The sequence below is a fragment of the Orussus abietinus genome, unplaced genomic scaffold, assembly GCF_000612105.2.
Source record: "Orussus abietinus isolate OABI.00-Male unplaced genomic scaffold, Oabi_2.0 scaffold62, whole genome shotgun sequence".
In the NCBI taxonomy this organism is placed as follows: domain Eukaryota; kingdom Metazoa; phylum Arthropoda; class Insecta; order Hymenoptera; family Orussidae; genus Orussus; species Orussus abietinus.
In genome coordinates, this window is record NW_019394299.1 from 340,819 (window position 1) to 366,433 (window position 25,615).

Here is a 25,615-nt window from a genome sequence, read left to right on the forward strand (position 1 = left end):
GGGAAAAGAAGGGGCCAGGCGTCGATTCACGATGAATCCGAGTTTATTTCTCATTCTCTTCCTTTCAATCCCCGCCGACTTCCATCGGTCCGGCAAACTCGGAATGGCGCATCCCAGATGCACCTCCGACCTCGAAGAGACCTCCGAGAAAACTGGAATCCGCGAATTCTCAATACCGATTGCCCCAACCGCAATTACCGTGAAATTTCATAACCGTGATTAACACATTCCGAATACCTGAAATTCCTGTTGGGCCAACAAAAATGAAGTTAACCGACGATTAAAATCCATTCTTGGACAATCACCTGAAGTCGGGCGATTAAGTAATCCTTGGTTATGGATGACAGACTTGGCACACGGCACAATTGAAACACAGGATATGGTACAAGTGGAATATGGAGCATGGTACAATTGGAATATGACAGACTTGGCACACGGCACAATTGAAACATAAAATTTCATTCGACAAAAGTTGAGTCATCCAGAGTCACTTCTTCCATCCGAGGGACAATGGCAAACCAGGCGTTGAAGTCTCCAGTTCCATTCCTGTCGCAATTGACTAACAAAAATGAAGTTAACCGACGATTAAAATCCATTCTTGGACAATCACCTGAAGTCGGGCGATTAAGTAATCCTTGGTTATGGATTTTAACTCGAATGTTGGGGCGATCAGCCCTTAGTAGGATATCTTCGAGCCTGCTGGGGATGACCAAGAGGGAAGAACGCAAGAATCGGAGCGACGTGATCGTCTTCGAGTCCGTGGTTATATTTGCACTTTATATACAATAATTTATTTATCCAGGCGTTAGACTTACCGCTACGAATACTTTTGAACTAATCCGGCCGCCCGAGGGTCCTCGTTCGCCAGGAGGTCGACGGTAGTACGAACTTTCCTTAAGACTTAAGTTTTAAGTCTTTACACGAGTGTCATCAGTTACCGACAACTCCCTCGTCGGGTCTACCTATTGTTTCCTACCATCGCTACGTAATGTCCGAGTTAAAATCCTCATACAACAGTCGACGTCGCGCCCCTTGGACCTCGCCTCAAAGTGTACAGATCTGTTGCTTGAAACGACGCAACGCAACGTCATTGTCGACCTTAAAACAACGCTAGTTTTCACCAAGCGAGGGAACAAGACGAACAAACAAAAGAATAAGAAGAGGAGGAAAGTACACGGACGCAGCTCCGACGAAGAAACACTCGTTCCTCCTTCGTGAACTTCGCAACGATCGTGAAAAAGTACCGGGCCCGTTTACCGATTTAACGTCCTCGGATATAAATCGACCGATTCGCTCGATTCGACTGCCCGGTGGAGTCGATAAACGAGAGCCGCTACTTTTTCGGATAATCCTTTCTGCCGGCACCCAGCCGGCAGCGGAGAACCGACACTTTACGGCCGAGTAAAAGTGAGTACAGGGTTTACGGTACCGATGACTTCTCCGCCCGACAATTGCCTCGCATTTTTCCCGGAGTATATCCGACCCTTACAAGTACGCCGGCTTATCGCTACCCGGCGAGTCCGACACCTGCCTCGCTTCGTATCGGAAGTTAATTCATTTTATCTGCGCCCCGACGAGCCGCAAGTAACTTTCTAGCGCGATCACAATTACACCGGGATGTTTCCCTAAATCCGTGGACACGAGTCGTAGCCTGGAATTAATTACGTCGCAACGAATTCCAAGATTTCTCGCGGGACGGAGACGAGTGCCAAGAGGGAATTGAGATACTTTGGCGTTGCCGAATTAAAAAAAAAAAAACGCCAGATTCAGGACGTGGTATTACACTGGGGATGGATTTTTGAGACGTGGCAACGCGGAAGTATCTCAACGTCCCGATTCCATAGTTGGACAGCCATGTCCATCCTGTACACGATCAGTGGTCAATGTTCCCCTTACAACCGGCAGGAGTCATTCGTCGCGATTCCTCGATTCGTCTAAATAATTCCTCTTGATTCTGCCTATAGTGATCTTAACCGAGCCACGGCCACTGGGACCGACTTCCACCTGGAGGAGAAAAGTCCATGTACGCCAGCTTAACTACCACCCCCACTTCCATAACGCACATTTTCCACATACAATCCCGGATTGCCATGGAGTCCAAACTATCCAAGCAACGAAGACCCGCAACGTCTCTACATCGCCCCCGCTCCAAGGATACCGTCTTCGGGAGTACCCCACCCCCAGGAGCACCGTGAAGCACCCTCCAACGTTTCCATCGTTCTATCGCCGGTGCACGTCGTCGAAAGCGCGAAGACCGGCCAGGGCGACTCGCAGGCGTCACAGCCATCATTGGGTACCCTAGGAGGTCATCCTGGACCGAATTCCAAGTTCTCGGGATTCCGTTTGAAATCCGAGTGGAACCTCTACAGAGCTAATTCCCGACTGGCGGAGCCATAAGGAGTCCTCTGTATCTCCGCGGTGACGACGGACAGGGGATACCCGGCATAGAGTGGCCTAGGCATCAGGAGCATGGACCTGCGTCCCAGGGCGTTGGACATCTTGGCGCCCTCCTCCTCGTCCGGCGCGATGATGTTCTCGATGGTGAAGGGCTTTTTCATCTTTCTGCCGATCCGCGCGAGGCTGGCAGGAACGACCTCCGGGTTCTCGGAGAGGGTGGTGGCGCCGGTCATGGGCGAGGTGGGTACCGCGGAGAGAGGAGTGACGGCCATTGTGCCCTGGCCGCCGTTCACGACGGGCGACACCTGGGGGTTGGTCCTGCGATCGGGCCCCTGGTCGGGACAGTCGCCGCCGCTGGAGACGGGCGATACCTCGGCTCCGAAGAGCCCGTCTCGCCGAGAGTAGCCCTTGGACTCGGAGCCCAGGGAGTCCGGCGAGGTGCCCGCTCGGTAGAGGTCCATCCTGGCCGAGGACGAGGGGGAGGTCGAGTCCTCTTCCGCGTGTCGGTCGCGGAATCCCACCTCGTAGCCCCTGTCTTGGAATCGGTCGGCCTCCTTGCCGGGCCCCAGGGCGGCGGCCGGGCAGGTCCTTCCACCGCCGCCCCCCTCCGGGATGTCCAGCCGCAAGGACGACTGCCTGGCCGAGGGCTGCAGGTACGCCGGCAGCTGCGGCAGGTAGCCGGAAGCCCCGAAGGGCGAGAAGTTCCAGGAGCCGGTCTGCAGCAGGGTCGCCTCGTACGACCTGGTGACCTCCGCCACCTCCGGCCCGCCCAGTCGCTGGCGGGCCTCCGGCGACAGCAGGTAGTACCCGGCGGCGGCGTCGGCGGCGCTGCCGTCGAACCCGTAGCCGTTGGCCGAGCTGGCCGCCGAGGTCGCCGCCACGACCATCCGCCTCTCTTGCATCTCCCACCTGAGCAGGTCCTCCTGGAGTCGGTGCAGGCTCGCCGCGTTCAGCCCGCCGCTCGTCCCGCTCGCCCCGCCGGCGGGCTCCGGGTGCGGGGGCGGCATCGCCGACGCCAACGCCTGCAGCTCCGACTTCAGCAACTCCTTGTCCGGCTTGTGCAACTTGAAGCGCTTCCGACGACGCAGCAGCGAGCCGTTCTCGAACATGGAGAGCGCCGCCGGGTGCAGCGCCCAGTACGCCCCCTTGCCCGGCCGGTGCGGTCCGCGGGGAACCTGCAATTTTACAAACGTTCTTCCTTCACTCTTCTCAGGGGACGGTTTAATAATCGCGACCCAAAGACGTTCCCCTCCCCGTCATTTTATAAGCATTAGCCGCGGCGCCCGGTGCGTCGAGGAGGACCAGGAAGGGTACTCCTTGTCCTCCTTGGCTGTGGCTCCTCTGCGACCGATCGGCCCGAAGGACGCATTACTTCTCGTAGACCTGGGAATACCTTCCCGATCCAAGCCGACAAAGTGTAAACACCTTTGCAAACGTCCGATCCGATCGACCGTGGTGTGCAGCCATGGCCCATGGGCGAGGGGCCCCACGCATTGAAATCACTCGAAACAACGTTCTTTTCCAAAAACCGACCGAGATTCGCGTGACAAGAAACGATGCAACTACGTGGGATTAAAATGCTCGGGATTTCTCACGTTCTCTCATTTTCAATATCCTACTAGCTACCTTCTCTAATCTCCGATTATTTTCAACGGAATTTCAATGACCGTTGCAATTTCAATATGTCAGGATGCTTCTATTAAACTTCCAGAATTAGAATTATGCTTCCGTGATTTCCTGCCAACCTGAGCCGCATTCGCCTAACGATTGTCTTGTCTCTAACGTCCACGGGGGACGTCTTTTTTTTCGCTAAACCCTCTCGCCTTTTAAACCTCGGAATAATTACTTCGACAAAATGTCTCTCTCTCTCGACCCCCTCGAAAATTATCGACGTCGGTGACGCGTATAAGCCGCCATATTCCTGCCTCTAGATTCCACTCGACGAACGAGGTGAAGGTAATCGTCCGGCACACACGATCGACGTTCCCGTCATGTTTTATTAACACTTTCATCGCCATGGCCGCTTATAAGCACTTCTAAACTTACACGCAAAGGACTTCCCGGAGAAATGAAAGGGTTAACGAACCGTACGGCCGACCTGGTGCAACTTATGGACGCCGGTGTACATAGGAAACACGCGGCTGCACAAACTGCGTAACTTCGCCTCTTAGGCCGCATAACTTCGCCGGCGATCAAGTTACACGTATTCCGACAATCCACCGTACATCGACGGGCACCGAGTACTGTACGTATGCATTTACAATTAAGAATAAATACCGATCAAACGGTCTACGTTAATACCCTGTTCAAAAAATTTACAAAATTCATACATTTTTAGTAGATAAGGTTGCACTAACATTACATATTTCACGTCTTAATAGTGAAGTGGCATACATTTATTGTACAATAAAATTCTAAGTGAATTTACGATTTTACCCCACCGTGTTGTAATTTTATAAAATTTCTGAGAAAAATTATAAGTCCGATATTCGAAAGTTATTTGGTACGCCCTGTTTGTACATTTTTTTTTAGATGATTTTTTAATTTCATTATCGTTTACTTATGTTTATTTTTAAAGAAATTTAATCGAAAGATGGCAAGTAGCGATGATACTGGCGGAAAAGCATCGTAACGACATTCTTGAGTCCGTAAAATATTTAAATGTTTAAAAAAATTCTTACAATAAATAGAAAACTCCAGTAGCATCGTCGACAACGTACCTGCTACTTTTCCCTGAGTTTCGGATTCGATGTCGCGATAATTGCAAAAAGATTTTTTTTTCGGCGTTTAAGGTAGGGCGATCTCTAAAATCGTCCCCGAACGTGCCCGGAACATATGTCAAATTTGTTTGCTTGCAGAAAAAACGTTTAATATCGAGTACCGATCGACACAAATTTGCAACATATATTATAAAATCATTACACCTATGTACTAAATTTATAACATATCTCATACATTTTATTTGAAAATGTGTTATAAAATTAGTACACCATGACTGAATGAAACTTCCAAAACAAAAATGTTGTAACATTATAATAATTTTTTAACACTGTACCCGACCGAGGGCAGTCGACGTATCGGGTAATAGGTCCATGTCATGACAATGTTAACGCAAACAATGGGACCGTAATCGTCACGAGTCACGGTGACGACGTGTTTTAAGAGATGCATAGTTCCAAAGGGGATTATTTTCTCCCTTCCATTTTTCTAAAAATTACTACCGAGTGATAATTTACTCTTATACCTCCGAAGCTACCTCGAGCTTCCCACGAGCGAGGAAATATCTCTCTTCGAATAATGAAATATGACGAACTAATGAAGAGAGCGACCGAAATCGTCCAATCTCGTCCCCTCCCCTCCCCTAGCCCACACCCTTGATAACTTATCACGGTGGAGTTAAAAGGCGATACAATGTGGCACCGCGTCTCGAGCACTCGGTCCGACTCTAAAAACAAACATTTCATGGAAACCGGTCTCCTTTATTGACGCAGCAACGAAGTAGCCAAACGATTTGCATTTTCTAATATGTATGCAAATCCCGGGGTCATTAATACCTCGCCGGGCAATAATTCGCGTCTCTTTCGCCCCCTCCCCGGACAGTGGCATTAATTTCTCCTTCTCTTTCGCGTTTCCACGCGGACAGGCGTCCAAAGTCGACGAAAAAATGATGCGGCCATTCCAAGAAGGACAACGAGTCGTTTCACATGCCGCGAGGAAGATCTCGTTCCTACCGACAAACATATTACTTTGTTCACAAATGTGAGGTTAGGTTAAGCATTTAATTTGAAATAAATAGAGCGGAATATTTTTCTTTTCTCAAAGCTGTATTATTCACCCTCAATTTGCCGTTTTCTAAGTTACGTTATCTTAATTTTTCTTAAAGTTACATTTTTTTTTTCTTTTAGAGTATATCACTGCATTCCTCCCGAGTTGCTCGACTTGTTTGTACGAAAAATATATGAAAGAATTTATTCCTCCACAATTTTATGATTGATACATCAAGTTGAAGGTTTCCAGCATTAACATGAATTTTGTCGGAATTCTTTGAGGGTATTAACAGGGTGAAAAAAAAAAACGGCCGGACGCGAAAGACCCAGGTTTTCAGACGGGAGGTGGCGAAAAAAACGTTTACAGACGAAGGGTTAAATTTACGGCAAATATTCGCGGGATATTCTTCCCTCTTGTCCCTCGTGGTCTGGATGGTTCGGATCATTGACATAAAATCGTAGACATTCTCGCCATTGCTTTTGAATATCCTCCGACCGTGCCCCTTCCACTCTCGTTCTTTATCGCTTGCGATATCGGTTGGCACCTTTTCGCCCCGAGGGCGGGGCTCGACTCTTATTCAATACGAGGTGCAAAAGTGCAATCGACTTGGCAGGTGCGAAACGGATGGTCCGAGTATAATCATATCTGCCGTGCGCAGTTGGAAACGCACCTTGTCCCCCTCGCACGGTTTTCTTATTGCACCTACGTATGTGCGCCGTGCTCACCTTTTAGTTAGTGCAGTTAATTCGGAGAGACGAAATCTCCTCCTCGAGCTCCGGTCTACGTAATCCCGCGTGACGTCTCTAGGAGAGAAACAATTACGAAAAAAAAAAAAAAAAACCATTCAAAGCCCCCAAACTTCAGTCTTCGGTGAGTAAGTTACGTTCCTTTTGAGTGTACAAACTATTGAATTATACGAGTTAACCACGACAGGTCGAAGGACGAAACGATAAGGCGTCTTTAAAACGGCAGAAACAAAAGCTGCGTCTAACAAGGAAGGTGTCCCAGGTCGATCTCTCCGATTTGATTTCTTTTACAATATGTTATAGTAGACTAAAAACTAAGCAACAAGTATTTTTTCTTATCTGCCATTAAACATTTTAAGGGGGTGAAACCACCATCCAAAGTAAGGCCTGTGAGGGGTGGCTCACCCCTTAATTTTTTTTGTTTTTAATTGAGAAAATTATATTTTCCATTGCTCGTTATGAGAAAGCTTTTCCAGGTGGATTGGTTAAAACAATATTATGTTCTTGTGGTGAAACTGCCAAATCACTCCTTGACATGCCTTACTTTGGATGGTGGTTTCACCCCCTTAAAGTGCTTAATGGCAGATAAAAAAAAATACGTGTCGCTTAGTTTTCAGTCTACTATAACATATTACAAAAGAAATCAAATCGGAGAGATCGACCTGGGATACCTTCCTTGTAAGTCAAGATCTCCGACGGCCGTCGAGGTCCGGAGGGACGAGCCGAACTGCTTCGCCAGTATCTTGAGGTAAAATCCCAAATAGATTGACGTCATATTTACTTTATATTGACTTCATGTCGTATGTTTACATTACTTATGGCGATCCTCCCAGCGTTGCGTTTCTCCTGCATGCCATTTGCACTAATTCTTATCTCGTGATGCAACAAAACGCTGTCACAACGAGATGATAGCGATTCCATTCATTGTGATAATCGTCCAGGGTCTGATATGACAATCTACACATATGTAGATACATAAACGGAACCTTATCTCAGTGTAGCTCAAATTTAAAGCGATCCTATGAGAGCATCGTCTTCGTCATACAATGCGGACGATATAGTCATAATAGTGCGTGAATCGTCGCACGATGATCACTACCTGGACGCCGTCTTCGCGCATCGAGCCCCGAGACGACCTGAGAAAAAGAAATCGCATCCCTGGGGAGTAACCATTCGATGGATTATATGCAAAGTGTGTCGACAAACCTTAATGAAGCAGTCGTTGAACGAGAGGTTGTGCCTGAGGGAATTCTGCCACCTCCTGGTGTCCTTCCGGTAATAGGGGAACCTGTCGGCGATGAATTTGTAGATCTCCGCGAGGGGCAGCATCTTGTCCCTGGAGGACCATATGGCCATGGCGGTCAAGGAGATGTACGAGTAGGGTGGTTTCTGGTCGCCATACGTGTCTCTCGAGGGCCGCGGCATCATCGACGTCGAGGATACCTCGCCGTGATTCCTGAGTCGCGGAAGAGGAAGAGGTGGGTAAGAGAGTCGACTTCACGGCGGCGACGGTGTCATCCACCCGGGGGCGAGTCGAGGGCCCTCCTCGACCCTTAGCAGCGACATCCGCCGGGGGTGCCGACTCCTCGACGGAACGTTCTAGGCCGACGCGATCCTCGGCTCCTCCTCGCGGAGCCTCATGGCGCTGGAGCGACGTTGCCTCTTGCCCCCGGCGCGGCCCGGCTACCACCGCACAACTGGCAACCGCGCTCGGCGACACTGTCCGACACCCGCGGGCCGCGAATCGCGAATCACTCGGCTCGACCGCGCATAGCGCGACTGCCACTCGCGGGACGGAGAGAAAGAGAGAAGAGTAGACAAGGCGTCGGCCCTGTCGGAAGTCGGAAGAAGGAGCCGAGAGAGACGGAGAAAAGAGAAGGTATACTTGCCGCGGTCGGTGCCTCTCGGATACTGCGGGTTGGCCGACCCCATACCCCCGCGAAGGCTTCCTCCCCTCCACTGGGCGCCGGCGAGCGCGGCTCCGATTGGTGGACGTGGCCTCCGCCAAGACCGTCTGGCGCCGACTGCCGGCAACCAATGGGCGACGAGGACCGCCAGCCGGCACGGCGGAATGCGCGCGCAGGGTGGGGGAACCCTACGACGAGACCGAGCGAGTGGGGGGCGTGGGCGGGGCTTTGCGGAGTCCCACTTCGGGCCACCTTCCTCGGTCGTTTACCGTTTCCGCTTCGCTTCTTTCGCCAGATCCTCCAGGTATGGAATTACTCCTCGCGTCGATCGAGGTGGTAGAGAGGCTGCAACGCGCGGTAGCGGCCAATGGGTACCGAGTGCAGCGTCTCGGATCGCCCGCCCACCTTCTGGCGTACACCCAGCGGTTCGTCCTCTGCCCCGATCGATGCACTCCGAGGGGGCGCCCTCCCCTCCCCCTGTAAACGTCGTTTCGTGCCCCCGCCGCGTCGCAAGACGACCCCTTGTCGTTTTGCTCCCCGGTTATGACCTCGTGTAATAGAAACTTTAGAGACTCCCGTGCAATGCGCAGCTCGGCTTTGTTGCTCGATTGTACGTGCTCTGTCAACGAGCTGCGTCAACGAGGCGACGGTTTTTGGACACGCGCGGTCGATGATCACGCCTTCCATATAGGAGAACCATCTATGGAGGCGTATGCCATATTTGCGACGACGTCCGTCACTGCACACTTTTTTTTTACGCCTCGAAAACTCATTGGAACAACCATGGGTTCTTTCACAAGAATCGTTATGTATGAAAAAATAACAAATGAGAGTATTGAATAGGCGTCGGATGCCCGAAAGAAAGAGTCATTTTTATTCTGCCGAATGTTTGCGAGTAGAGGAAAACGGTATCAGATTATATTTTTTCGAGGTAGAGAAGTGCTAAATCTCGTGATTCCGTATTCGGAGACTCGAGCGTATATCCCGTCGGTTGAGTTGCAGAGCGCCGGGGTAGATAGGGAGAAAATGGGCGGGGCGTCGAGAGTTCCTTCTCTCGCGTCTCCGAGGAGGGGCGGGGCCCTGGGTGCGCAGGACTCGGTCCCGCCCCTCCGAAAGTGGGCGGATCTTGCACAGCTCGTGCCCCGTGCCTAATTACCCATGGTGTGCGTCCACCTCTCCGGAACGCGCGAGTGCGACGGAGAGGGCGCGACGATGCGCGGTCGCGAACGCGCAGGCTCGTCAGGCGGGGTCACGTGGTCACTGGGAAGCGCAAGGGAGGCGAAGAACGAAGGAAGATAATTGATTTCACGCTCGAGTAATCTCTCCTCTTCCCAAGGGGGGAAGATCGTAAAGCACGGCGTGCCTCGTATGTCATGGTCGCTAATACGGTCGCGACGCTTTGCTCGCTCGTATAACTCTCTTTTTCGTATCCGTTTTGCCAGTAAGCACCGTGTTTACGAAACCGAGTTTGACGCCGGTTCCCGAGTGTACGAGGAGGGCGGCCCTCCAAGCGCCATCATTATCTTTCGCCTCGGCCTCTGCTCGAGGGAGCATGTAACTGACTTTTTAACGACGAACCTGCGCTCGACTCGCTACCGATATGTGATAAACTGTAGAAGAAGTCTGCGAGAGTGATTTTTATTACGCATAATGGAATGTATGATCGAATAGATAGCAATTCATTGAATTTGCATAGCGTACCTTGTGTTTTATTGAACGTTCTGTGGATATGCAGACTATGTTATTTAGATAACAAAGCGTGTAGATATTCATAAACTTCCTATAAGTTATTTCTTTAAATAAAGCTACGATGCCATTAATTCTTGACATGGCATATGGCGTAAATTTAATTATCTATCCAATCGAGATGGTTTTAAGCCTAAGCGGTCAATAACGTATTCCGGCATACAATATGTTGGATTAAGTGGTTTAAGGGAAGAGTCGGCTTCGAGGAGCGAAACAGCGGTTAAGCCGAATAAAGTGTGAAAAGGATCGACCATATCTCCAGGACGGTCGCTGAAACCTCCTCCTTCGGTGTCTTGACACGTCAAGATAAAATCCAGCTGAAATTGTTTTTAATTCATCGTTAGCATCTACGTACGTACGTAACACCTTACTATTCGTTTCAAATATACGTATCACTTACTAATCGCTTTTTGTCTATCCAATGGAGTCGTCCCAAAATTGTAAGCGAAGAAAGCACCCACCATGAATAACATACGTCTGGTAATTTCTCAGGGCGACCATTTAATCCACCCGAAGGTAATTGCCTTTCACACAGCCACCAACCTAAGCGATCGGCATCTATCAAATGCAAGTGCCCTTGAATGATAAAAAATCATTTTGTAAGTATATTAGTAAAATTATTAATTTGAAGAAAGAAATTTTAAATTGGTACCTGTAATGGACAACAGTCCAACACAGCAGTATATGAGACCAGCGTGACTTTCTGACCCAGGTTTTGAACCAAATCCCCCATCAAAATTCATACAACTGGTAACAAACTCAACAGCTTTGTCTACGTCAATTGCGTCTAAGCGGCCCTGAAAAATATGTCCAATTATTTTAAAATTCTATCGGTTGTACACAAACTGAATGACAAAAAAGTATATTATAAGTCTTAAACACCTTACCAGTAACGATAATGTTGCTATTGCACAAAATGAAAATCTAGTATCGACTTCTCCCCAAACGTCCCCAGTAAAACTTCCATCTTCTAATTGCCTTTCTTTGACATATTTTACAACTTTATCTACATCGATTACATCCAAGGCATCGTACATACGTAGTATTTGAACTGCACTAAGTGTATAAAGTAAATGAGGATCATGATTTATGCTACCACCGATACCACCACAGTCATTTTGACATTTGCCAATAAATTCTAAAATTTCACTTCTATCGGTACATTCCAATTGCCCCATAAGATCTAATGCAGTTAGGCCCCAATACATTCCAGACATTCTTAAGTGTTCTGTCATACAATAAGTCTGAAAGAAGGCCATGTTATAAAATATGTATGAAATGAAATAACAAGAAGGGAAATAGAATAAAATAGACATACATAATCATCTTTGTTTGTACCATATGAAATCAGGTATTCTGCATGTTTCTCTAAGAGCAATTGTGGAATAGTAGTTGGTAATTCGACATCCTTTATCATTACTGACTAAAAACATAACATTTAAATATTATCACATTGAAAATGAAAAATACTAATGATGCGTCAAGATTACCATTTTGCATATATTACATGACCAATGTAGGGATTAAATATCATTCGACTCCTTTGGTAATTACGGTCTTATTCATATCTCAGGATGACACATTCGGAACTCCTAACCTAACTTTAATCGACACATCTTGGGGTACAGTATTCTAACATGATCGCATATTGACTGTGGACTCCTTGTAAAACACGGGGTAGTTATGCAACCTATAAAATATTTGCAACATTATGCACAAATTATTTTTTTATCATTTCACTAGATTCGGTGATAAAATTACTCGTAAAGTATATAAACTTTATTCGAAAGGTTTTACCGACCTCCAGGTGATGTCTGTTATGTCTCGTTTCCGTGTTAGTGATTATTCTGACACTGCCATTGGCTGGATAAAACTTTCCGTTGTGCTGTACGTAATTTTCCCTATACCTGACCAATGAACTTTAAGATTGGAGAACCTCAGGACTGTTCATAAATGTCGGCATCTAGACTTAGTTCGATAAATATACGTGTGATAAAGGTAGAGCAGGCTAGACGCTTCATCTTCTACTAATTAAAAAAATATCTATTAAACCTTTTTCTATTCTTAAAAAAATACTTGCGTATCATCTGAAGCATTTAAATAAAAATATCAATGGCAGAGAAAATTGCAATTTTTGTTACCACTAAACCTTTACATTGTATCTCATATAAATTTTTACATATTTTTCTGTTTGGTACATATCTTCATGTTAAGTATGAACATAGATGACCACCTCTTTACTTGAATAAATACAACAAACTGTAAAAACAAACATTCCATAAATATCCAATCATTTCTTTAATAATAATTGTAGACAATTGTCATATGTTGCTAATGATGACGGAATGCCTTCCAAGTGAACTAATAATGCTGCAGCATATGGAACATTTTTTTGCTCCATTAACTTGGAAATTAATAATCTGATATTGGGCTCAATTTCTGTTAAATCCTGGTCTACGAGAACTTCTTCAAGGATTTGATTATACACTGGATGATTTGGGCCAAATAATACCGTCATATTTTTCATAAACAACTCCCTCAATATTGGTGGTAGCAATTTCAGTGACTGCAAAATATAATTCATAGAGTAATAAATATTTGCAAATATACCTGTTTTTCAGGTTAAGAGAGACTAATATTAACTGTACATACTTGGTGCTTTTCTTTAATGATATTAACTGCTTCCTCATGAAAGTAAGACTCATCGCGGCATAATTTTAAATAAAGATTATGCTCTGCTGGACGATAATCCTCTCCTTTCTTCAAAAATTCTTCGAATACCTAATAACAATAGAAGGTGTCATTAACATAAGAAGCATGAAAATTTTGTTGTTTTTAACGAACAAACTTACTTCTCTTGGGATAGATTGTCCTGATAAAAGATCTTTATATTCCTGTAAAATTTGCAGTTCATAGTTTGACGTGTTCTGTTTTGTAATGTACGTTGGCATTGCATTTGCCAGTCTTAATATCGGATGGTTTTCAAGGAGTGTAAATTTTGGATCAGAAAACTTAGGCCATTGAAATAATATCTTTTTGATATCTATATATTGCTCTTTTGTTTTCATTTCACTGAACAATTTCTGAAATGTTTCAAAACGTTCTTCTTCACTAAGACCGTTTAGTTTTAATGAATAGTTCTCTTTAAGAGAAAGGTTACTTTGTTCAAAGTGTTTTACTTCTTGCTCATTTTCGTTCTCACTATGGTCCGAGAAATCACCCCAATCATCACCCCAATCATCTTCGTTTTGTTTAGAAATCGTCAAGAGTTCTTCAGATTTAGAATGATCTAAACTTATCGATACTTTATTGTCATCCACCACTTCAGCTGCATCACTAATTCCGTTGTTGATAACAACCACTCCATCTTCATTTAAATTTGTCCTTTGATTCTCAGGATTCTCTTGCATTATCTCCATATTAGACACGTGTTGAGATTGAATATTATCAGTTTCTGAATGGCTGAAATTATGTATTTGCGCCTTCCAATAAATTAAAGCTTCTTGAATTTGACGTTCACTGGATGTCACAGATACTTCCATCATTGCGTTAATTAATTCATTAGGATCGTATAAATAAATATTGTTACAATCTGGGTGCAGTTTTCTGTACAACTCCAAAGAGTAAAAGTAGGCAGCAAGTTGGAAGTACAAATTAGTTTGAGGTAAACTGTTGAAAATTGTCTGTACCGAGGATATACGATCATTACATACACTAAATAAGTATGACATTCCAAGCAGACAATCCTCTTGTATTGTGTACTGCGCACACTGTAGCAATACTGAAATAATGAAGAAAATTATTAGTATTGCTGAAGTACCGTTTTCAATTTTGTATTGAATTTAAAATGATAAAAACACGTACAGTGATTGATGTCACTAGTTTCTGAACCGTAACTTGCAGTTTCGGTCAGTGCAGTAATTCTCAGTAGTATCTGACATAATTTTAGTTTAGTGCTATTTATATCCTGCATCGAATATTTTGTATACTGAACATCTAAATTACTGACTGCACAACACTTGTGTAAAGATTCATAAAAAGCTGGAAAACTCTGCAGTTTTTCTGTTTCCATTATAGGAATGTCATCCTCACTGTCGTTATAGGTATTCGTGCTTTCTGTTAAGTATGATCGTATTGCTGATTTCCAAAATTGTCTGTTGCTTACGTTCTTTATTACACCGAATGTTGATTCTTTTACACGTTGCGCTGAATTTTTTACTATACCCGTAGAGGTTTCTAGTACTGTAGGAGCAAATTCTTTTACTTCAATTTGTGGCTAAAAGTATTGAAACATTTAATTAATGCACTAATTTGAAGCTATTTAATTTCTCAAAACATACCGTGGTCACAGCATCAATGAATTCATCATCACTCTCAGTTTCGTTATCAAAACTTTCACCCTCGGAAGAAGGCATCCAATCCTGTAAACTTGCGCTTAGAATTTGAATTTCAATCAAGTGCCACTGTTTCAATATGTCCTCCAGTATTTCGTTCGGACCACTACTCATTACAAAACACATACATTTTTGTCGAAATTTCAATTCCTCATACTCCTCACAATATGCTAGACTGAGGACAGTTTTCCAAGCAGGAAAGAAATTAGCATCCATTAGCAGTTGGCATGTCGAGGCACAAGTGATGTAATCTTTCACCTATTTTAGAAAATTTATTTATTAAAATAATGTTTCTCGAATTTGAATTACTTTTTCGCTGTTTATTTTAGGTAGTTGATCACATAATAGAATTAAGCGACAAAGCATTGTATATAAATAGAAGTGATATACTAGGTACCTGAAATGACTTTTGAGCTATCAATTCTAAAACTTTCCCTTGTCGAGACCATGTGTTATTTTTGTCAATTCTTAGATAATTTGCAAGAGTTATTAATCGATGTCTACTTTTATAACCGTCTGTACTACTGTTCAAACAACTTTCTATTAATTTTAATCTATCTTGACACAATCTCACTTGAAGAGGTAATATATCTACATTAAATTCCTTTAAAATTTGTAACGAACTAATTAGTTCATATTCTTCCGTAACTTGAACGTTATCATCGGTGATAAGATGCAGACATGCTCTGCAATAAAATTGAATGTAATGTATTCAACTATAAAGTTATCATACTGTAACTAGGCTATATCATTTTAATACGTTAATCGATGATATACTCACTTAGCTAATTCCATATTTGAATCGGTAAGACTTTTCGAACTATTAAAATATTCCCTGCTTGCATCTAATATTAAATGTACTGCCCTTTCATAAGTAACCTTCAGTAACGATTGTTCATTTTTCTTGGTCTCGATTAAATTTGTACAGTTTTGAATATTTGTTTTAATGCCTGACACCAAACGTGCCGAAACACATATTTCGAAGCATATCTCGATATCCAAACACGAAAAAACTAATTCATGAATTTCCAACATGTCATTCAATAACTGGGCCCAAAAGTTTTCATCCGGAGGAGTTACTCTGTAAAAAGTAATACATTTACATGTTTAAATGAAAATTTATGCAAGCCAAATATATCATCTGATTAATTTCACTAACTTTTTGTTTAAACTCCTTGCCATTTGAGTAAGCAACATCTTGACAGATTCAGGATCTTTCTTATTTTCTCGAACATAATTCAATGTTACCTTTACGTTATAATTTCTGAGAATTTCAATGCATCTGAGTTCTTTTTCCGCCTCGTCAACTGGATCAAATTCAGTATTTGGTGGTTTCACAAAAAATTGTGTTTCAACGATTCGTAATATTTCACTTGCTTGTTCATACATATCAAGATCGGTACTCGTGTACAAACAATCAAGAGCTAACGTAACAGCATCATCTATTGCCTCCATAACATCGGGATCTTGGAATCGCTCTAGATATTCAAAGAATTTTAACGGCAGATTCAAGTTATCTTTACTTAAGGAAATCAGATATTTTCCCAACAAATACTTATCACAGTTTCCATCCTGAAGCAGATAAATATTCTCGTTAACTGAATAATTCATTACTATGTAATTGTAAAGAATAAATGTCAAAAATTAATTTGCATAGTACGCACCCCATACTTGTGTTTTCTCCGTAAAAACGACAGCACGCTATTTTTAATGTTTGCTACAAAATTTGTTTCATCGGATGTACTCATAAATAATGTAATCTTTTCCAAGTCACTTAACTTTTCGAGCTGTGTTAATGACATTTTCTCCAAACGTATTTTGTAAACTAGATCATCTAGTGTCTCCAAATCTAGTAGCAAATTTTCTAAACCAGGAATGTTTCGTGACTTTCCAATTCTGACAAGCTCTAGAGCATTGTCCACCATACAACAATTTCTCTCAATTTGATAAGCTCGTGATGTGTACCATCGTTGTAACAATTCCCGTGTAAAATGCGTATTTCTACATTACAATAAAAAGAGCTTGGATTATTAAGCATACATTAATGATTATTGTTTCATTACATTTCATTCCGTACCTGTATATGCACAAGGAAGGATCCAAGTCATAAATAAACTGTGACCCATCACTATTTATCTGTTCAAAAATCTTGTTAAGAGCACCTTTCTCAGACCAGTCCTTTTGGCGTAATTCCCGTTGATCGAATAAAAATAGTTCACCTTCTGAATCGCATTCTGGTAATAATTTTTCATAAGTGGACGGACTCAATGTCTCTGGGAAGAAATTAATAATTGCTAACCAATGAGGCATCAGTTTTTCTCCGTGGTACGTGAACATAACTTCAACTCCTTCGTAATTGCTATCTTTAGCAAATCTGTAGGTAATAACAAAATATTATATTTTAGAAACAATTAGACTTTGTATAGTTTTCATACCTGACTGCGTTTTCAACAGCAGTGAGTTGCCGGAATTCCTCATAGAAACTTTTATCATAAGTTTCTGGAGATTTCAAAATGATTTCGTAAGTTTGCAATTTATCCAGAAGGTCAAGAAGTTTCCTTCTATATTTAATTAAATCTTTCTGACTTTCAGTCAATTTCTCCAGATCGATTTTTCCAAGAATTTCATTTTCTTTCTGGATCTGTGCAAGAAAAATAACCATTTAGTACAAAAAGCAGTCCGAATGCGTTAGCTCAGTCGGAATCACTTACTTGTCTTAAAGATAAGTCATGTCCACTTAGCCCTTCCCAATCATCATCTACTTCTTCGGGGATAAATTTTCCAATATCTTTAACACCGATCGCTAGGAGTGTGCTTAAATTTGCTCCCTTTAATCCAAAGTTGAGTAACTCCCTTGCAGCTTCCAACGTGTCAGGAACTCGAGTTATGCACTCATTCAAAACCCAAGATCTCTTGCTAACTTTACTTAGATGTTCTTGAATAGCATTTAATGAGAATTCAGATTTACGCCATTGCGTTTGATAAACCAAATCAGTATCCAGATTATATGTATTTGCTAAAGCTAATGCTTCTTCGTATTCCTTAAACATAAGAGCGTATGAAATTTTAAAAATAGTTAATAACTAAAGACATTGTTGATTTGTAAATAATAGTAATTAATTTGCGCATTTACCTCTATGTCTATTTTTCGAGAATACAATTCCTCGGGGGTAGTACTTTTTAAACCTGATACTCTGTAAGTTCTATATAGCACCTTCGACTTTTTCCGCTTCGGTTGAAATCTCTCAATATCAGTTATTGAATATAAAGTACTCTGTAACAAACCTGATGCATAATTTAAAATAGTAATAGGTTCTGGCTCGTCATCTTTTTCACTATCCGATGATGCTTCTGAAATTCATTTTTTCAATATCATTAGAGTAGAACAAAATTTGTAATTTTAAATTAATACTTAATAGTGTTTTAATGAATGTCTTTATAAAATCTGGGTTAATTGTTATGTTACCTGAGCCTTGTCCCTCGCTGTTAGGATCCCTGTTCCACTTTTTACTTGTAAGATATGCTTCACAATCTAAACTCAAAAATCCTCGACCAGGTGCCAATTCAGATATCTGTGGCTGCCCTGCCAAAAATTCTGGGGTTGTTCCTAATAAATTTCTTAAATCTTTCACGGAACAAACCGATACAGATCCTGAATATCGTGCGATTATTAATGACTGAAAATGTAATTTTTATTATAATTTTATAAATTCAATCAAATGTGGAAATATATTAAAATACTAACATTATTTGACCACCAACCAATGTCCATTGGATGAAATTCTGAAATACCAGGTGGAAATTTTTTATATTTTGTATACCTCATTGGATTACACACATTATAGTCTGGCTGGTCATGTAATCTCCATTTCTTTAAGAGTCTTAAATTTGGTAGACTCCAAAGCATAATCGAGGAATCTGTATTTAAACATGCCAAAACTTCAGCATTTGGAGAAACTTTTATATTAAACATCAGTGACTCAGCTTGTGGTCGTATTGATGGAATCAGATTCCACAATAAAAACTTCGATTTAGTAGTACTCTCCTCTTCAGAACTGCATGATAATTTCAGATATGGATAATCATTCAAGTAACGCCATGACGTTAAACCATTTTCACAGGCTGGTGACTAAAATTGCAATACAGGAATCTCATGATATTTAACGACAGTATGAAAAAGATTTAATTTAAAGACTTACAATTTTTTTCTGTGCAATACCATTTCCAGCTACATAAAATAAATTATGCTTTTCGTCATAGACAACAGCATTAACACCATTCCTATAGAAATTACTAAATGAAAATTCATAGTTTTCAATAAATCCACTTGTTCCTGACACATGGTAAGACTTTAATAAGCCACCGTATGTAACTAAAATAAATTCATAGGCCCATCTCTCCGTTTTAATCACAGGTTTCACAAAAATCAAGGAACATACAGCATCTCCAGCCTCTAGAATATTGGGATTTTGTGGCAAATTTTTGTGACTTATATTAAAAATATTGTTGCCCAGTGAATTATAAAATGACACGTAACCATTACTTGAAGCCAACACCAAGAACGATGCATCTGGACTCCACACAATTTTTCGCCATTGTGGAAAAGCATCCTTAGGCACTAAAAAAAAAAAGAAACTTCTAGAAAATGTAAACATCATTTAATTATGTTTTATATATTTCAGCATTATACTACCAGATGCTCGTCCAATTACTGATGAATATTCATCTTTTGATTTTCTTATCTCAATGATATTTTCCTGCAAAATAGCTAACAGACGCCCATTATCGCCAACTGCAAACTTCCATGGTAGAGTTATACTAATCTGCTGAGATATACTTTCTGGTAACGCACATCTCTGATTTAAATATCGTAAAGCATTCTGAATCGTCCCAGTGGTAGGCAAGATCGCAGTATTATTTTTGTATTTCTGAAAACCATAATTAAAAAATAAATTACGACCATTTGTATATTACTTTCATTACTATTATATTCACAGTAATGACATCTGAAAATCCAAAGAATAAGTTCAAAAAGTACGGAGTTCGTCACATGTCATTGTAGTATAAAAATCACTACTTACGACTACTTCGGGCTCTTGTTTTCTATTGACATATTCAAGGAGCTCATGCAGAATAGAATCATCTTCCAATTTATCAAAACTTTGATTCATCTTGTATGCCTAAACATAACTTTATTCAAACGTAAACAATTGTTCTCCAACAAAGACAATTTGACCATTGTATTTTCATCAACATCCAGTAGGTGCTTAGTGGATCACGCGTTTACTTGCATCATTGAAAAACAAGTACTAGAAAAACATAATTGTATGTACAAAACACATTGACAACATTGACAGTCTGGAGATTACCGACCAATAATGACAATAAGATATTCTTAAAGCACGGCGTCGAGGGTCACACAGAGCACGGCGCTGCAATGTGTCGAGAGAGGGACTAAAACCTGTTAAAAACCAAAAAGACGAACCAGGGTTACCAGATTCTACACAGGGAAATATCGTACCGTCCTCCAGAAATTATTGTATGTACATTCATACGGAATTATCGTACACATTCGAATGAAAAACCAACAAGTTGCCGCGCCGAGATCTGTGTGACATCCAACGCGTTCAGTGGGACTCCGGTCAGAAAATAGTAGAAAATATTCATGCTCCATATCAGCAGAGATGAGCAGGATAACTATAGTGGAACACCCGTCACCTAGCGGCCTTCTATTTAAATTGTTCCACTTTTTGAGGAAGTGACATAAATGACTTCAGCGCTGTTACGACTGATATCGGTACCACAATGAAAACGCGGTCCCCTCTTTTCCTTAAAAATTAACACGTAGTCATGTCTCAATTCATTGATTGTCTATGCTGGCCTCTGTCCGCTAATATATGTGGAACCCTATACCAGCATTTCAACGTAGGAATTATTAAAGTATTATAAACAAAATGGCTTTATCTACCGTAGCGAAAGTTGGAATTGGATGGTAGGTATGTGTACAATAAATCATTCAACAATTCATAATAATCTGAAAACAAATTTCATAACCTACGAAGGTCGAACAACCGCACTTAGAATTATCATTAAGCATTAATGATTACGTATTATTTTACGTATTTAAAATAAACTAACGATTGTTATAATTTATGTTGATTGTAACTCAATAATTTGAAAAATGTTATTTGACGAAATTTACTATTGAAGTAGTTTCCTAAAAGTAGTTGCATTCATATAATTGGTTGGCATGTATAATATACTAATTTATATCATGTGCAGGATTGCCTGTGTCACCACGACATTGTTCGCTTTTGCTTTGTCAAAAAAATATATTGACGGTCGTCGGTATGAGAGTATGAAATCAAGGGAGCGCATGAGAAAAGCAAACTTCATTGACGAAGAAAAAGAATATTAGTTATTGGAAAATTTATAGCATTTATATTCTCAAACAAAGATGGCAGGACTACCTCAATTGGACGAAGAGAAACTTAAATTGGTTCAAGATCTGGAGATAGAAATGATGTCCGACATGTATAATCGTATGACGTCTGCTTGCCACAAGAAGTGTATACCACCCAAGTATTTAGAACCTGAATTAGGCAAAGGAGAATCAATATGTCTAGATAGGTGTATTGCTAAATATTTGGATGTTCATGAAAGGATTGGTAAAAAACTTACTCAAATTTCAATGCAAGAAGATAATTTCATGAAAGGAAAAGTAGCTGAACAGCAGAAAATACCAAGTTAATATAAGATAAATGTACTTTTAATGGAATTTATGAATATGGATTGTACGCATTTCTATAGTAATTTTCTTCTAAGCTAGAATAACAAACTATTTGAAATGTTAATTCAGTGTTCCTAGTTCTCCTTTATACGGATGTCTTGCACAGGCAAGCAAGTAGTAATATGTAGAATGATATGAGGATTGTCACTTAAGTTTCATTTATGGTATAATCTACAAATTTATTTCATTATAACACCTTAAACTGTAAACAAGTTTGTGAAATGATACAAAGGGAATGTATTAAAAACTGTTAAGGAAATTAACATTTTGTTTCTCTATCCACTATTAAAAAACCATTAAATCTAAATGAGTAGACTTCAGTTAAGATCAAATTTATACAAGTTTATACCGTATTCTATTTTCTGCTTTCCTCTAAATCTAATTTTGAGGAAACAATTTTTTTTACAAATTTGATATTTTGTATTACTATTATTTTAAAACATTCAGTTGTTTAAGATATACATCAAATTTTAATCAAATATGTACCAAATTTAAATGGTACATTATCTATCAAGCAATTTATGTTCTTGATAGAATGTAACAATATGTACACACAGATAATGTGAGTGAAATACATTGCCACTTATGTCAAAGCTTCTGCAAATACTACATTGCAAAGTATTCATTAATTTATTCAACCACGTAATACAAAAAAAAGAATTAAAACAAAGGAAGGTAATAGTTATAAAACGTACATTATTAAAAAATTTACCACTCATGTCCCAAACAATTACTAGTAATATTCATAACTTTCCCATGATGGCAACCAAGCAATAAATGTTCTTCAATGTGTCTGCACACATATTACTACTACATAAATAATATAATAAAACCCAATAATATAAGTATAGATAGAAACAGAAAACTATTTTTTTTTTAAATCAATCAATACACATTCTTCAAAAAGAACATTTGATCTACTTAATTATTAATGCAAAATCATTATATACAGGTTGACACCAACCATATAAATGGGCAATGTATTTTGTAATTGCAACATCGTAGAAAAAATATATACGCATAGTACATTCATATTCAGTTAACATCAATTTCTTTGACCAATGTAAAAATGACATGATTTCTCTTCTGATGTAGACAAATTACGTTTTATGGTTTTTGCACTTGGTTGCTTGTAAACGGAATAATTTTCCAATTTCATTTAAATCTCCATGCGTAATTCAATGTAACGAATAAACGATGAAAATTTTCGTACAACAGAAGATGAAGTAAATCTGTGCAGCTGTCATTATGCATTCATCAGCAATATACACAGTTGTTTTAATTTCCGTCACGCCAATAGGTAATGCAATTTTGCATCATGAGTGCTTACTTCGTTAACTGGAATTTTCATTTCTTACATTGGGTACAGCTAAAATCATTGTGTGTTGACCACCACCAGAAACTGCTATTACACACTGTCCTTCTAAGTTCCTTGCCTGTACTAAAACTGGTTCTTCCGCATCGGATTCATTCCCAGTACCCAACTGGCCACTGGAACCCATTCCCCAACTATACATTTTACCTGTAACATATATATGTTCATTGATAAATTATTCCTCTAATTCATACATATAATTATTAGCTGTGCAGCATAGAATTATAAACCATAATGATGGCACTAAAGTTATATTTTTCATATTATAACATACTTCATTAAAAATGCAGAAAAGTAATTAGAAAAATCGCGTAAAGGAAAGAATCATACCAGAGTCTGTTACAGCAAATGATTGAGCAGTACCCGTCGCAATGTCGACACATTTCATTGAACTTAAACCAGGTACCAAAATTAGTTCCTTAGCATCGGAACATTGAGGTCCAAGTCCAAGTCTACCGTATTCTTTCCGGCCTATAACGAAAACCTGACCCATGTCATCTAATGCAACAGAGTGATGCTGTCCACTACTTATGCGTTTCCAGGTTCTACCACTAAATATCTTTGATCGTTGTGGAAAGTAGTATACCGCTGTGTCTTCTAAACCTGCATGTGATTAATGAGTAATAAGTATGAAATAAAATATACTGTATATAAATGAAAATATATTTACCAAGCTGATAATAATTATTTAGCCCAAAGGCATAAATATCTCCTTTCTGGCGGTGTTTGGCAAAAGTACAATAAGATCCTGCCCAAATATCATTGCATTCAATTTTTCTTGTTATTTTGAATTCTACTAAACCAGGAGTTAACAGTGCAGAAAGACCACGCCTAGAATTTCTGTTTGCACTTCTAGGTCCTAATCGTCCCAGTTGTCCTTGCTCACCACACCCACATGTATATACATAACCATTTTCAATTAACATAACTAAGTGATCGGTACCAGAAGCTATCTTAGTAACTTTAAACATGGGCAATATCTCTGTTGGTAATTGTTCTTTACCCCTAATCGTTAAACCCATACCACCATGTGAATCCTAAAAAGATACATAATTATGGCATATGATACTGCGAATAAATTATAAAATATATCTTAGTTGCAAAATTAGGATCATACCCGAAACGATCCCCATGCATATATGCTTCCATCATCCAATAAAGCGGCACTGTGAGAGTCACCGGCAGTCACTTGAATAGCTTTTTTGGGTAGTGTAACAAATCCTGGACAAGCTTCAGAACCTTCATTGGATGTGTCTCGACCAAGGGCTCCTTCATCATTGCATCCAAATGTTAATACTTTACCACTCATTGTTAAACACACGCTATGCATTCCACCAGCAGCAATTGCTACAATATCTTGATATCCTTGTATCGCTGCTGGACGGGTCTTTTCAACAACATTTTCTCCTAAACCTAATTGACCTACGTCACCTTGTCCACAAGTTAGAACACTGCTAATGTAATCAGGAATTGGCGCGTCCTCTGTAATTTAACATTAAAGCATTACAACTCAATAAAAGCATAATAAAAGCATAATATAAGCATTAAACAAAATGCAGACAAATTTCAAATTAATTTTATAACCTACAAACCAATTGCACACCTGTGAACACTGCATTATATATACAATTCTTAGTAATTATTTTAGTTAACATTTAATGGAACTTTCATTCATACTTCACAATAATTTCATTTAAATTTCAATGCAACAGTTATCACATGTGCTCAAAACTTCAGCCTCTAAACTTGCTGATACTTGAATTAAAATTAAATCAATGATGAATATGAAGATGAAGAAATGAAAATAGTAATTGAGAAAACTCACTTTCTTCGCTTTTTAGCTGTTTAGCCGCCTTTGGCCCCTTCATGGGGGCCGATGCACCGCGTTTCGCGGTTTTCTTCGGCGGCACTGCAACAGTTTAAGGTTATGTCGAATAATGGTTCGCTAACTCTGTTAATACGAGCTAGTGCCATTATTTTATATAAAAAAAGTATTCGACTGTATAACCTACGAACTTACTTTTTATTCGATTTGATAAACGAAGTAAATAATATGTGACCTTTACTGCGTTGGCGCCAAAACTTGCGATTCCTGAGAAACTTCCTGACGATAGCGAAACCGCTGAGGGCAGCAATATCGAATCGAGTGGCGGGCTCTTCGTGTATCTCCTGGAATCCACAGTATCTACCAACAGCTATACCGAGCACTGAATTAATTGGCTTAGCGGGTATTTACATCACGGAATTGGACAAGTTTCAGCAAATCGGAAAAAGAAGTATGGATGATGTACATATGTCCCATGTGAAACTTTCAAAGAGAAGATGAGACTGATGAAAGTAGCTCAGAGATCTTTAAGTAGCTACGGTCCCTACTTCGTAACTTGTGGCGGTTATAACCTCTGTAACCATAGATCTAAGAATATGTGACCGGAGCCCAAGCCAGAGGGCTGAGTCCGGAGTAAGTAGCTGCTGATTGGATGATTAGTTGTCAT

At 40.7% G+C, this 25,615-nt stretch overlaps 4 protein-coding genes across 10 annotated transcripts; 1 reads left to right on the forward strand and 3 right to left on the reverse strand.

The window, feature by feature from the left end:
- Positions 1-753: 753 nt before the first annotated feature.
- Positions 754-8,809, reverse strand: LOC105698421 (forkhead box protein D2). Its single transcript, XM_012422660.2, has 2 exons — positions 8,118-8,809; positions 754-3,572 (listed from the first exon to the last, which is right to left on the reverse strand). Exons 1-2 carry the CDS (start codon positions 8,337-8,339, stop codon positions 2,364-2,366), a joined length of 1,431 nt encoding a protein of 476 aa, XP_012278083.1. The 5' UTR covers positions 8,340-8,809; the 3' UTR covers positions 754-2,363.
- Positions 8,810-10,505: 1,696 nt separating this feature from the next.
- LOC105698437 (geranylgeranyl transferase type-2 subunit beta) lies at positions 10,506-12,358 on the reverse strand. Its single transcript, XM_012422690.2, has 6 exons — positions 12,055-12,358; positions 11,883-11,987; positions 11,452-11,808; positions 11,217-11,361; positions 10,965-11,140; positions 10,506-10,881 (listed from the first exon to the last, which is right to left on the reverse strand). The coding sequence occupies exons 1-6, from the start codon at positions 12,055-12,057 to the stop codon at positions 10,669-10,671; spliced, it is 999 nt and encodes a 332-aa protein (XP_012278113.1). The 5' UTR covers positions 12,058-12,358; the 3' UTR covers positions 10,506-10,668.
- Positions 12,359-12,677: 319 nt separating this feature from the next.
- On the reverse strand, positions 12,678-25,330 carry LOC105698435 (regulator of chromosome condensation). 7 transcript variants are annotated; one of them, XM_012422685.2, is made up of 19 exons: positions 20,480-20,601; positions 20,040-20,267; positions 19,652-19,886; positions 19,158-19,576; positions 18,704-19,087; positions 18,425-18,635; positions 18,092-18,309; positions 17,670-17,999; positions 17,394-17,599; positions 17,036-17,332; positions 16,623-16,959; positions 16,118-16,530; positions 15,740-16,039; positions 15,356-15,644; positions 14,905-15,216; positions 14,429-14,840; positions 13,417-14,345; positions 13,217-13,345; positions 12,678-13,130 (listed from the first exon to the last, which is right to left on the reverse strand). In XM_012422685.2, the coding sequence occupies exons 2-19, from the start codon at positions 20,127-20,129 to the stop codon at positions 12,855-12,857; spliced, it is 5,787 nt and encodes a 1,928-aa protein (XP_012278108.1). In that variant the 5' UTR covers positions 20,130-20,267; positions 20,480-20,601; the 3' UTR covers positions 12,678-12,854. The 7 variants fall into 7 exon arrangements, with proteins under 7 accessions (XP_012278108.1, XP_012278107.1, XP_012278109.1 ...); XM_012422684.2 differs by having other exon boundaries at positions 20,332-20,601; XM_012422686.2 differs by having other exon boundaries at positions 19,158-19,411; positions 19,496-19,576; positions 20,040-20,601.
- LOC105698438 (mitochondrial import inner membrane translocase subunit Tim10) lies at positions 20,794-22,007 on the forward strand. The gene is made up of 2 exons (XM_012422691.2): positions 20,794-20,954; positions 21,241-22,007. The coding sequence occupies exon 2, from the start codon at positions 21,416-21,418 to the stop codon at positions 21,707-21,709; it is 294 nt and encodes a 97-aa protein (XP_012278114.1). The 5' UTR covers positions 20,794-20,954; positions 21,241-21,415; the 3' UTR covers positions 21,710-22,007.
- Positions 25,331-25,615: the final 285 nt, after the last annotated feature.